The sequence below is a fragment of the Channa argus genome, chromosome 1, assembly GCF_033026475.1.
Source record: "Channa argus isolate prfri chromosome 1, Channa argus male v1.0, whole genome shotgun sequence".
Classification (NCBI taxonomy): domain Eukaryota; kingdom Metazoa; phylum Chordata; class Actinopteri; order Anabantiformes; family Channidae; genus Channa; species Channa argus.
Window position 1 is genome coordinate 2,055,844 of NC_090197.1, and position 13,213 is coordinate 2,069,056.

Consider the following 13,213-nt stretch of genomic DNA (forward strand, 5'->3'; position numbering starts at 1 on the left):
CACATCATGAGACGAAGACGAAACATGAGATTTAAAAAGTTACTGAGACATTGACATTGTTTGTTGTAGTTTTTGTTTCAATAAACTGTTTGAGATGAAGAAATTCCCGTCGCATGCTTCTACTTAATGTCCTGCTTTCAGGATATAATGTCACTGTACCTTGAACTTTTTACATTTTCCATAAATTTCCCCTGAAGGTGGAATGTTCCTAACTTTCAGCGAGTATTGTTTTATAACACAACTTCGAGAATACACAGTGTCAACAGAGCAAAAAAAAAAAACAGGACAAAAGGGACAGAAACCCCCCAAAATGTTCATACGGTGCAATGAAGCACAAAACACGCACACTTCTACTTTACATCTCAACCCGCCTCAGTCTGTTGGCCACAGTGAGCAGGTGTTATATTTTTTGGGTAACATTTCATTTTCATAAGTTTGTTGCATTACAGCAGGAACACAAACCTTAAAAAAACAATAGAAATTCCCGTAAAGTTGAATCAAATCTTACTAAAAACTAAAAATTTTACTAAAATCACTTGTCATGTATAAAAACATCATGAGACAAACTGAATCATGTCGTTGTGCACATTCTTGTGAAGACATGACGTGTAAGTCCACGAGAACTTGTTCAGGACTTTGAAGGCTGTGGGTAAATGTAGACTTTCACACGTCCAACAACTTGAACTTTAAATTCAAGTGGAAAAAGAAACACCAGTGGAAGTGCTAATGTGTCCAGCTGGCGGCAGTGAATTGTGATAATGACCATCTGCCAGTCAGAGCGCACAGAAAACCGCCACCAGACTCTGGCGTTACAAACACAAACCCGTCTTTCAGATTGACAGCCGTGCATTGTGAGAGATTATGCCGTCGGAAGTGGAAAGTTGTTTTCCTCCCCTCAGTGTCCCACATTTTCTCCACTCGTAGACCTGCAATTCAGATAAAAGCACAGAAACAAGAAACTAGAAAATTATTCACTTTTTTCAGTGTTAATGGCAAATGGTGGAAGTCGAGTCGACCCATTTCCTCACTTCCCTTCGCCTGGAGGAAGAATTTGGCAGCAATGCGTGTTGCAAAAACCCCAACTGGACCCAATTAGGGTCCAAGTCAAAGACTGCGATTCGGTTTCTATTTTCTGTCCACTTTGGCTCAAACAATCATCTGATGTTTGTCACCTTTTTATCCCCGGGTGAATAACATGTTCCAGTTACGGCAGGTGACGCCTAGATTCATGGATTAGAAGACGCCTTCAGAACAAACAACATCGAGAGGAAAACACCATGATTCATACTCACTTCCTGTACAACTGTGCCTGTAGTTGTCTGCACTGTGAGGTTCTCAGCACTGGACGTAAAGACAAACGAACCAAAGAGCTAAAAACACACTCTTTGGACGATCGTGACAGTGGACTGAACTTCCTCAGTGTTTCATTAATTTCATAAGCTCTTACATCATGTCTCACACACGATGATGTCACACACACTGGTAACCTGAGATTCCTTGTTGCTGTATTTGACAGTACATTCTCATCCCACAGCATCAGATAACGATGCTTCCTAATGTGTCTAAAGGGGCCTTTGATGAACCATATTGATTCCACAGTTACCTGTGAGCAACTTTAAATACACACACAGCCTGTTAAGTGATGTAACAGAAAAACTAAAAACTACAAACAGTGACAATGTCACACACGTACGTCCTTAGTAACTACAGGAGCCACGTTGTGTTACGATCATCAGTAAAGTGGACGACATCTCGCACTAGAATCGAACCCTGGTCTCCTGTGGAAAAGTCCTGTGTCACCCCTCCATCCACCTCCCTATCAAACTTTATATCTAGCTTTGCTTCACATCTCGAGGCGTCGATCACTGAGTGTCGATCACTGACACGGGTACGTAGGTGTCAGCATGTAACACAGAAGGTCTGGACAAAGAGGCCATTTGTGAAGCCTCTGGAATGAGAACGTGCTGTTGACATGATGCCGCACAATGTCATTTGATGCCAATGTCGACATGACGCACATGTGGTCACGTGAGGTCACACACTGTTACACGACATCTCGACTGGTAAATGGCGACACCCGCTGTGACATGACACAACTCGCTGTTCTCCATCAATCCAGCAATGAAACTTCATTTAGCACCTTTTGTGCAGGTTAGTATAATTCAAAGTGCTTTGCAGATGATTTAAAAGTTGAGGGAAAGGTGTAAAAATCCAGACAGTAAAAGATGGAAATAGTCAGCGGTGATATAACCACACATGGTGTCACTTAATGTCAACATGAGGCCACATGTTGCTACACAATGTCACACACTAATAAATGATGGTAGACAGTGTGGAACTTTGTTACTAAATGGGACAAAGAGCACCACACTTTTAAAACAGCATCAAACTGTCACGTGATGTTTTTTGCCGTTGATGTGATGAAAAAATGCTGTTTGTATTTAGCAAAATTCAAAGAGTTAGATGATGAAGATATCGGAGGAGAAAACGCTATTAATCACAGTAATAACACGAAAATAGTAATTTTTGTAGTTTCCCTACTTCATTTTGTAAAAATGTGCAGTTGATGCTTAAATCAACAATTCTGTCAGGAGCTGTCGTCGTCTCCCTCTCAAACACAGCTGGTGTCTCTGCGCTGATGATGTCACTGCTCCGCGTACATGCTGTCATAAATTGTTGTGCTTCAGATGCAGTCAATAGCAGTGCGATAATATATTGAGCACTAATGAACTGGGAACAGCAGCAGACATAAATTTACACTGCTCAGCACTGGGGGGGGGAGAACACTGATAAACATGATGGCACTTCACTAATGTGCGTGCACAAGTCAACAGCTTGAGCAATTAAACAGATTACCATCTTTAAATGTGCTTGCAAACTTGTGGCATGTGTGTGGCTTTTATAACGTGCATAAAGCTCTTTTTACTTGCAGACATGATTGGATTGTGTATTTAGTTGCTCTGGGAGCCACAGAGTAGTTGTAAGACCTAATGTGTTGTTCTACACATTCCCAAACTAAGAGTCCACAGTAAGAACATACCAATGCTGCGGAGCTCTGCTGTAATTGCTGTTATGGACGAGATCAGTGTAGGATTATGAGGTCATACTAACAGGAAATGGTGAAATATGTGAGCTGCCAGGAAGCCATCAAACTGGAATGGTCCAGATGGTAAAAAAGGACAGAGTAGGAAATGATTATTCTGGGAATCTGGGGGAATTTGTCCCTGATGTTCCATCTTTAAATGGCACTAAAGTGGTTTTATGCCATTAGCATGATCTAATCTGAATGCAGCCTAAAGCGGAAAGTAAAAAGAAGACAAGATTCACTGTCATCATTCTGTGTACATTTACAGGTGACACAGAAATGTGTCCTCTGCAATTAAGCCTTAGACTGTAAACTGTGTCCAACTGAAGGACAGACCTGGTTGAGATCTGACAACACATTCTCATCCCACAGCATCATATCAGCATCTAAGGCGTGAAATTGTGCTGCTTTTTACGTCCTTTGGCCTGTTAGAGATATAAAACACAGGTACATGTTGCTGTTTCTATAACACAAAAAGTGTGTTAGTGTTAGAGAAAACCTACAAACACAACGTCACACACATGCTTCCTTACTTTAGTAACCACGTGCGCAACATTGTGGAATGATCATCATTAAAATGAACAACGTCTCGCACAAAAGTCGAACCCTGGTCTCCTGTGGAAAAGTCCTGTGTTTGTTGTACTGTCCACCTCACTATGAGACTTTGTCTCCTTATACACAACATTGCTTTAGGCGTCACAAATCGAAGCGTCAGTGTTTCTATTGTACTTCACTGAAATCTCTGTTCATCGATTACCAACACAAACAGGTACCTTAAGCATCAGCTTGTAACGCAAAGAGACTGGACAAAGCAGAGCGTTTTTTTTAGCCTGGAGAATGAGGACAGGCTGAGTTTGACTTCTGCAGCCCCACCTGATGAACGTCCAGGGCACTGGATTAGATAGAGTCCACACAAGTTGAAAATGTTCAAACTTGATTGAAAAAACACAAACAAACAAAAAAGGACCGATAAATTTTCAGTTTGTATAAAGTCTGAAAGCAACTAAACTTCTTAATATAAGAAGAGGCCATAATGTTTTTCAAATCATCTAATGCATGCGATCGCTGTAAACCTGTTAGTCTTAGTCTGCTCAAATTTGGCATTTTAGAAATGAAAACTAAATGTCAGTGTTACTTTTGCGGCGCAGCCTCACTGAGCCTCGATCTCTGCATCATGGAGTCAGTCTGGGATTATATGAACTGACAGACAATTAAATTCACAGCTGAACTGTGGCACATTCAATTGTCAACTGACGACGTGCTCTGTCGGCTGGTTTTTGCTAAATTAATTGCATATGTTTAAAGCACGATATACTGACATGATAAAGACTTTATTGCTGCATTAAAATCCAGCTTCATTGAAGGTTGGTGGTTGTATATTACACTTTAATCAAAGCACTGCACGACAAACCTGGGGCCAGATAGTGATTCAGCAAAGAAGAACTGCACACATTGCACGAGGGAGGGAAAATGGGGTCAGCGGGGGCCCAGAGCTCATTTTTTGCCCTTGGGCCTCTATAGCAGGTGAATCCAGCCTGTGTGTGTGTGTGTGTTTGTCATCATCCGTATGACCTGTTACTCACTCTATCTACTGTGCATAATGGCCACCAGTGCAGCACTTGGTGTTTAGTGGAGTGGATTTACGGCGTCTCGGTTCAAATCCTCCAGCCGCCTTTTTGCTCCCGATCGAGCCGATTGATCTCCGAGTCCTCATCAGCTAAGCGGCGTGAGAGCATAAATGGCGGCCGCTGGCCGTTACTGTGGGGGAAAACGTGCTCGCGTTCAACGTAATCTTTAAATAAACACTTAGGAAAATGAAGTGGGGAAGACGATGCTGTGTGAGCGCAGCTTCGTCTGTTCAGACATTAAACAGCTGAGTGATCAGCGCGTCGATACACTGAGGCTCTAATGGCCGAGTGGATCAACATGGAGGACAGATGGTGGAGGTGAATACTGATGAGCTGCAGATGTATGCTTTCTACAGGCGGAGAGGCCGCAGCACATCATCAGTCCGCCCTCACAGGAGACGCTTCATTATGTTTTAATGGAAACCAGAAATAAATAAATGTTCTACTAACATTTATTGTTGCTGGCAAACACTCAGATCCAGGCTGCTCAAGCCTGTCAGCACCTTTAAGGGCTTAGAAGGGTTATAGTTGATATGTACCACAACATAATACCTCACATCGGCCTAAGTGGATATTTCCACAGGTTTGAATGACTTTTTATTTCATAACTCTTTTTGTTTCTTTACTACAACTGGGAAAATACTGTGGAACTGGGAAACCTGGGACTTAAGGTGTTTTCAAATCTATCTCATTTGATCTGGTTCAGTCAAACTCTGGATGTGGATCAAACAACTGTGTCGAGGCCTTTTACATGATTTGGTCTTGGTCTGGTCCCGAACTAACTGGAGAGCTTGGATTGTGGTCAGAATGTGAGACCAAAAGGAGCAAACACTACCTGTGCAGTCGTTCTATGCTTCATAGCTGGTTTCAGCTCATTGAATTATTCACCAGTATAGAGCAGGATCTACTTCCTGTGTTTACTTCTGTTTCCCACCTCAGACCCATTTAACCCAGAAGTGGACAGGACAATTCTCAGGTGACTACTCATGAAGCATTTTGGTTTGAGGGAAAGGAAATCTAATCAAGTTTAAAAACTGGTCCAGGGATTTAGTCCAGGACAAACGAACCTGCTCGGATCAACCAAAACTACCCGAGGCTCATTTTAGCTTTAGGCCATTTAGCACCTGCTTAGTTTAGTGTGGTTGAATCAAACTCTGGCTGAATGAGTTGACAGATGTATCTGTTGACATCTTAGTTCTACTGAGTCAGACCAGAGCAAACAAACGGTTCAATCTTTGCATAGAACGCTGATGAACTGATCTCCCTTTGCTTATACTGCAAAGAGCTTTACAACGGATGGATTTGTGTCTACTATAAAAATGAGGGATGTTTACGGCAAGGAAATCTGTTTCTTTCTTTGTATGAACACCTGAGTGAAGACTTTTGGACTGATCCTTCAACCTATCAACAATTTTAATCCTCCTGAAGCAAAGAAACACAGCAGGTGATGCTTTTGCCTCACGGTGGGAACAAACAGCAGGAGGGTTAAACCTTGAGATGTACTCAAATTGGACTGGAAAGTGTTCCATGTGATTAAAGCAGAAACTGTAAATGTCACAGTAAGCATCTCCTTCAGTTCATTAAATCCCTGCAGCTGTCTGAAAGCAGCAGGACACATGGAGGATGTTCCTGAATCTGCAGCCTCCAATTGGAGTTGATTTTAGGCCCAGATGGAAGAGGAGATTCAGAGCGACAGCGGTGTCTTGCAAGGTTATTGTTGTGTGTTGCATCATGTTCTCAGGTATTTATTCTTCATATCTTTCCATCAGCTTTAGTTGTTGAGCATGTTCAGACTTATTGTAACGTGTTGCGCGTGTAGCCCAGGAATCATAGTTGACTGATGGTTATTTCCGACTCAGTATTCACAGAAGACGTCTTTCAGAGTAAAGGATTTGCTGGCCTTGGTTTTTCACCTGAACTTCCCCCTTCTGTCAGACTGGACACTTTAGATTCCAGTCAGGGAGTCACCCTAAAATTTTTAAGCACCGGCTCCTGTCTCCTCTATCTGTGTCCTGAGCTCGACTTTTATCTCTTCTTCCAGCTGAACTCCCGTCTACGTGATCTCTGTGGTCGGGGGAATATCTGCCATAGCTTGATCCTAAACTCACAGTTTGACTGAGTGACCCGAGTGGTCGGGGTCTGTTGTAGCCTCCAGCAGCTGAGGAGGCGGCTGGAGGATTTTTCTCTCTGAATTCAGAAAATCATCAGCCAGACAGAGCAGGAGACAACAGGAAGTGTCAACAGGTGCAACATGTTGTGATATTCAATTTGTCAAAGTTTCTTCAGCAGGACAGAATTCATTACATTTATACATCAGCACCTGGATTAGTTCTGGTTCTAAACCACTGAGGCAAGTAGTCCTCAGCAATTGTGCTAGTACAGTTGTAGTCAATACCACCTTACCAAGACCAAGACCTTAGTATATATTGAGACCAAGACCAAGGCAGGGCGAGAGCAAGTCAGACACTTGATCACAACACTAATATCTAGAGACTATTTAAGGAACTGAGCAACACATTTTTTTACATCCATCCATCTGTAACCTCTTATCCTGTTTAGGGTCTGGGGGCTGGAACTTATCCCAGCTGTCTGGGGCGAGAGGCAGGGTCCAGGGTGACATAGATAGACAGACAACCATTCACACTCACATTTACACCTCCGGGCAATTTAGAGAGACCAGTTAACCTCACATGCATGTTTTCGGACTGCGGAAGGAAACCGGAGGACCTGGAGGGAACCCACACAACATGGGGGGAACAGACAGAAAGGCTGCACCTGGCCGGGGAATCAAACGATGGACTTTCAAGCTGTGAGGCAGCAGTGCTAACCACTTCACCACCATGCTCCCCTCCATTATTAACATTAAACTATAAATTTATGACATGTTTTTGGGGCTGTGCTTGCTGAGTAGGAATCAAACAAATGCATTGACAAGATTACATTTCCATAAAATCGAAGGACTGTAAAATAAATCATAAATATGCATCGATGCGTCAGAATGTGAGACATGTCAAACGTAATAAAGTTCAAGCTCCAAAAGCATCATACTGTACACATCCTATGATGCATGATGCTTTCAAACAATTTGCGACAGAGGCTGTGCACTCTTCAACTGAGAGTAAACATAACCTGAGAGGTGAGACTGATTTACAGGAGACAGCACATAACAGCATGGGAGAAGAATAAACAAGTCAAATGGAGGAGTGAATTTACCAGGTGAACTCGGTACAGCATGCTGATCCCCAGAGTCATGAAGGGTTTGGAGAAATCGATCACCTTCTCTCTCTCTGAGGTGATGGTGAAGCCGGCCACCGCCAGGTCTGCTTTCTACAGACGAGAGAGAGACAGACAAAGACAAAAGTATAGATGAATAAATCCATATTCACTGAATGTGTCATCATCCTTCTTCTTCTCTACTAGCAGGGAGGAAGCAACTATTCCCAATAAGTTGATCAAAAGATAACAGATATAAATTGTCACCAACGTTTGCTTTGTTGTGTTACTGATGAATAAACTCTTTGATTTAATATTCCAGCGCCGTCTCTCCACTCTGACCTGGACCACCTCTGGAACAAGTGAAAAAATAATTACTTTCTGTTGTGTTTTCAAGGTTAATGGTCTCACTGCTGCTGCATTAGCACACATGACATTTACTGTCTGTTGTGACTGATATTTTGGCAGCTGCAAGTGACCAGGTGACTCCAATTAAACAGCCATTTCTTATTAAACTCCTGAACTCCAGACTTCTCTGCCACAGGAGCCACGATTAAATGCAACACCTTTGTTCCCGATGTTTAAACTTTCCTTGCAGAGATTCTGTGGCTTTTAATGAAATATTGATTTTTATTGTACAGGAGTCGTTGTTGAGGGTGTGGTTGCTACTGAATGAATTATAAGTTTGCAGTGAATTGTTACTGTGTAGCTCCCGGGGGACAACATGGCACTAAAGCTGCCAGATGAAAGCTTTTGTTCCTGGCGGGGCTCAGTGGCTAAATCACGGAGCTCCAACTCGTTCTTTTTCAGCCTGGGATACACTTTCATTAATACCGTGCACCTGGTGCAGACAAGGACCACATAGAAGTGGTTTTCAAAGAATGTGTTGGAATGTGACTTTGTTAACTCTCACTAGGACATAGGACAGAAGTGCATTGGACATATAGGGGGTAGGGAAAAAAACAACCCGTTCTCACGGCATCAAAAAGCGACATGTGGTCCATTCGCTTTGCGTTACACGATTTAGGTACTTTAGAACAATGGAATCCCCAAAGCAAAGACGTAGAATGTAAAGAGACAACATTTTGTACGGAGGTGGACTGGATGGTCCAACAAGACACAGGACTTTTCCACAGGAGACGGGGGTTCGACTCTATGGCGTGATGGGAGTATTACAATGGTTATGATAGTAGGAAGCGCGTGTGTGATGTTGTCACTGTTTGTAGCCTTTTGTTTTTATTTTGTGATGTAACCTTAGGCTGACGATAACCCACGTTGGTAACACATAATGTTCCCCTGGAGTTTTTTTCCAGACCCTAACGTAGTTTCATATGTTTGGAAAGTGGCTCTCCTGGACCATCCCATACTGATGGAAAGGTGTAGCTGTGACGTCAATATGAGACTGTAAAGAAAAAAAAAGCAGCCCAATCTGACACTTTGGGAAGCGTCACTATCTGACGCTGTGGGACGAGAACACGTTGACAAAAACCTACGAATCCACTGTTTCCGGCAGGTTTGTATCTGTAGCAGTGATCCCTGCACACAGCTGTTGCTTTGAAGATTTTATCAAACATAAGGTTTAGAAAAGCTTCTTGTGCAGGTCTGCAGGGACTTATTTGCTACAAACAGTATATATGCATCACAAATGGAGCTTTGGTGAAGTAACAGTCTCAGTGCAATGTGCTTAACTTCTTCACTGGGACAGTGAAACACAATCAGCCCCAAACTCCCTGTTGTCTGTGGGGGGATCAGATGGGCCATGGGCAAGAGCCTCTGGTGTTACTGTTGTAATAAAATAAAATAACTAAAAAATAACCTCAAAGAAATGCACCAAAAATATGTAAAGATAACTGAGAAATTAGTAGGAACCTAAAAAGGAAGCAAGAAACTCAAACAAAAGTCTAAGAATAACAGCGACTAAGCCACTAACAACAGACACAAACATTCAGAAAATTCTCCAGTCTGTGATCAGGGCCCATTATCTTATGATATGTCATGATTGCAACAGTAATTTTTGGGACAATGTCGGCTTTTTGTAGCAAGCAAAACACATCGACCCCCTCACTCGGCTGCTCTAAGTGCAAAATGCTGGGGGCTGAACAATCAGTGAATGATGCACAGCAGCACTCACCCTAGCAGTTCCTGGAGCTTTGGGGACTTGATGAGGGGCAGATATACAGCCCAGGACTAGATTTAGAGGCTGGGTCTCCTCATAGAAATGCATGTGGGACCCTGCATGCGCAGATGTGTGTTTTTCTAAACTGCGTCCAAGCGATTTGCTTTGCCACAGGTGGAGTCAGATTCTAGATTCTTGTCACGGAAAACGTCAGGATACGAACACCCAGGATAAATCCCAAATCAGCCTTCTTCTGCCTCCAAAGGTCTCCGAACATCTGCGTTTTTTTATAATACTGTTCACACTTTGGCCCAGTGACTGGAAGATCATTATACAGAACACACTTCATCTTATTTTGATGTAACCAACGAGGGCCCTTGTTTTTCAGCAGCTAGATGTGAAAAAGTTTCCCATTGGAGTGTGGCTTTAACCTTGCTGGGTAAACAGGGCAGAGTGGAATTAGGGTTGAAAGATAATCTCATTAAGGTTAAAGTCAACAGGGAAACGCCGTGGATCCAGCGAGGAGCGTTTATCTGGACCCCAGACACCTCTCTGCTCCTTAATTAACACTTAATTGATTAACGAGTAGACACTTGTTAAACAAATTTCATCCACTTTCATCAGACTCCTGGGTCTCATAGACTGAAAAGCCTTGTGTGTGTGTGTGTGTGTGTGTGTGTGTAAAAGCTTAAATTTCCAGTGAGTAGAGAGGTTTACAGAGACGAGAGTGTAGGGACACAACACAGGGACAGACAGAGATGAAGAGAGGAAGTGATTTGTAACACATTTACATAAACAGATAGAGATAAAAGTGTGTGAATACCTGCTGCCCAGTGTGTGTGTGTGTGTGTGTGTGTGTGTGTGTGTGTGCAGAGGGATCACGCAGTGTAATTGAAACAACTCTGTATAATTAGTAAGAAAAAAAGACAGTTGATTAGCCTCCTAATGTCCTGCTTGTGTTCCCCATTTCCCATTTCTGACACACACACACACACACACACACACACACACAAACAATCAGCCGCCATCACCATTATCACCACCATTATCTGCTCTGTGTGTGTGTGTGTGTCACCAGTGACAAACAGCAGCACAGCTTCTGCATCATGTACAAAACACTGCTCCCACTTTGGTGTTTCTATACTTTCGAGGTCCTGGAAATAAAAAAAACACTTATTTCCTTTAGAGAAAAGCAGGATTTAGCATCAAACTACATTTGACGACACTAACAGTCTCTTAAACTCAATATATCTATATATTGTAAATAAATAATAATAATCTTTTATAAATATTTATACTGCAGGACTGAATTTTCAATCAGCTTTACACACTGTCAGTTTAACTCTATACATATTGTCATATTGCTGCTGCACTTATCTAATAAACAATATTAAACCAATGTTGGCAAAAACATGAATCCTGCTGGTGAACACAACACTCAGCTCCAGTCTGTTTTCATGTACGTCAGCTACTTATCAAGCTGAAAATTTGTTCTTTTTAATTCCGCTGTGCCTGTAACTCGACGTGCTCTCTGAAATAAAACTGTGTTTTATGTGACGACAGTGATTTTGCTAGTTAACATTAACAATATTTTAATCTAGTTTAATTTTTTTGCTGCTGTGTTATCATTTTTCAATGGTTATAATTAACCTTTGGACTCACTCTCATGCTCCTGTGTTTTATGCTTTATTGGCCTTGTGAACTCTATTATTATCATTGTTTTGTTTGAATTCATTAAATTTGAAATACTCACTGTTTACCATTTTTTCTTTCTATTGTTTGTGCTTGGTTCCAAATTTTTATTAACTTCAACATTTTATTAACTTTTTTATTAACTTTTACACACTTTATCAACACGTACTGATCTGTAAAGCACTTTGAATGGCATGGACCTGTACACAAGGAGCTTTAGAAATAAAGTTTTACTTCAGTTGACAGGTGACCCTGGACATCCTTCCTGTGACTAATGACAAACAGGTAAAAGCAGAATGATGGAGCCTGCGCCTCAGTAGTAGCGTGTCCACCCTTTTTAAGGCACTACACAAAATCATAAAGGGAAGAAGGAAAGAGAGTTGGACACACACAACTTTAACTGCTTTTCAAAGGGGCAGAATCCCAGCGCTCAGAGTGACCTGCAAATGCACCAGAGTTCAGTTTAGGTGACACAGTAAAGGGAAGGATTAAGGTGTTAAGCACCTTAAATTAAAGGAAGCCAGCTCCTGAGGTGGATCATTGATTTGTATCAATGTGTTCTCCACAGGGACACACTGTGTTTGGAAAGTCAAGTAGGTCCTAGCCTCCTGTTTCTTCAACCAAATAGCTCATGTACTGTAGAAACTGTGTGTTTTAAAGTGGTCCTTCATTATCACGAGTGTTACAGAACTACAAACAAACTTCAGGTTAACCTGAGCTACTTACAGGAAGCCAGACTGTCAATCTTGCGTCTCCTGATCCGATGTCAGTGATATTTTAAAAAAGACAGTGCAGTGGTCTCATATTCTCTCCAAAATGTCACCATCCATCATGGCCTAGATTTCCAAAATTCCAGTCAACACAGGTGTAGACTGAAAATGAAGTTTAGCAGCATTTTAATCCTTAATCTGATAAATCTGTAAACACAGCCGAGCTTAAGTGTGACCACGCAAATAGTTCACACCGGGAAGCAGCCGAGAGACAAAAACTCTTCAGTGACAGACTTGCACTGACTTTAGTTGTGCGTTAGTTATTGTGGCAGCAGACAGGGTGGGTGGGTGCGAGACGCGGGCCGCGACTCGTTGACAGTGATGGCAGCCTTAACTGCAACACAAGAGTCAGCCGATTACACAAGTGGTGGAGCGGCGGAAAGCTGCTCGGCCCTGTGACACACAGAGATGCTGAGGAGGTATCGAGTGGCTCAGCTGAAGCCCAATTTAGTTGTTTTCTCTGGGAAAGTGGCTCATTTTAAGTCAAGTTGAGTCTAATTAAAGCTGTGCAGAGAACTGCCTGCGATCAGGCTGCAAGCGAAAGTAAAGATGATACGGAGAAGTGTCTGTGAGTCTGTGTCTATTTTTGTGAGGCACCAGTTTAAGAACTACAAAGTGGGACCGATTTGTCCAGTCCTCACTTCTTTAAAAGCCTGTTTAAGAACCCAGGCTTGTGTTGACACTAGATTTAAAAAGCAGAATATGTTTG

The 13,213-nt window shown here is 42.2% G+C and overlaps 1 protein-coding gene across 4 annotated transcripts in view; it reads right to left on the bottom strand.

The window, feature by feature from the left end:
• The window catches only part of LOC137128091 (glutamate receptor ionotropic, kainate 5-like), a 161,444-nt gene that overhangs the window by 19,455 nt on the left and 128,776 nt on the right, over positions 1 to 13,213 (bottom strand). For all 4 annotated transcript variants that reach the window (XM_067505916.1, XM_067505824.1, XM_067506079.1 and 1 more), the window contains exon 14: positions 7,927 to 8,040. In XM_067505916.1, the coding sequence (XP_067362017.1) occupies positions 7,927 to 8,040 (114 nt within the window). The remainder of the gene's footprint in view (positions 1 to 7,926; positions 8,041 to 13,213) is intronic.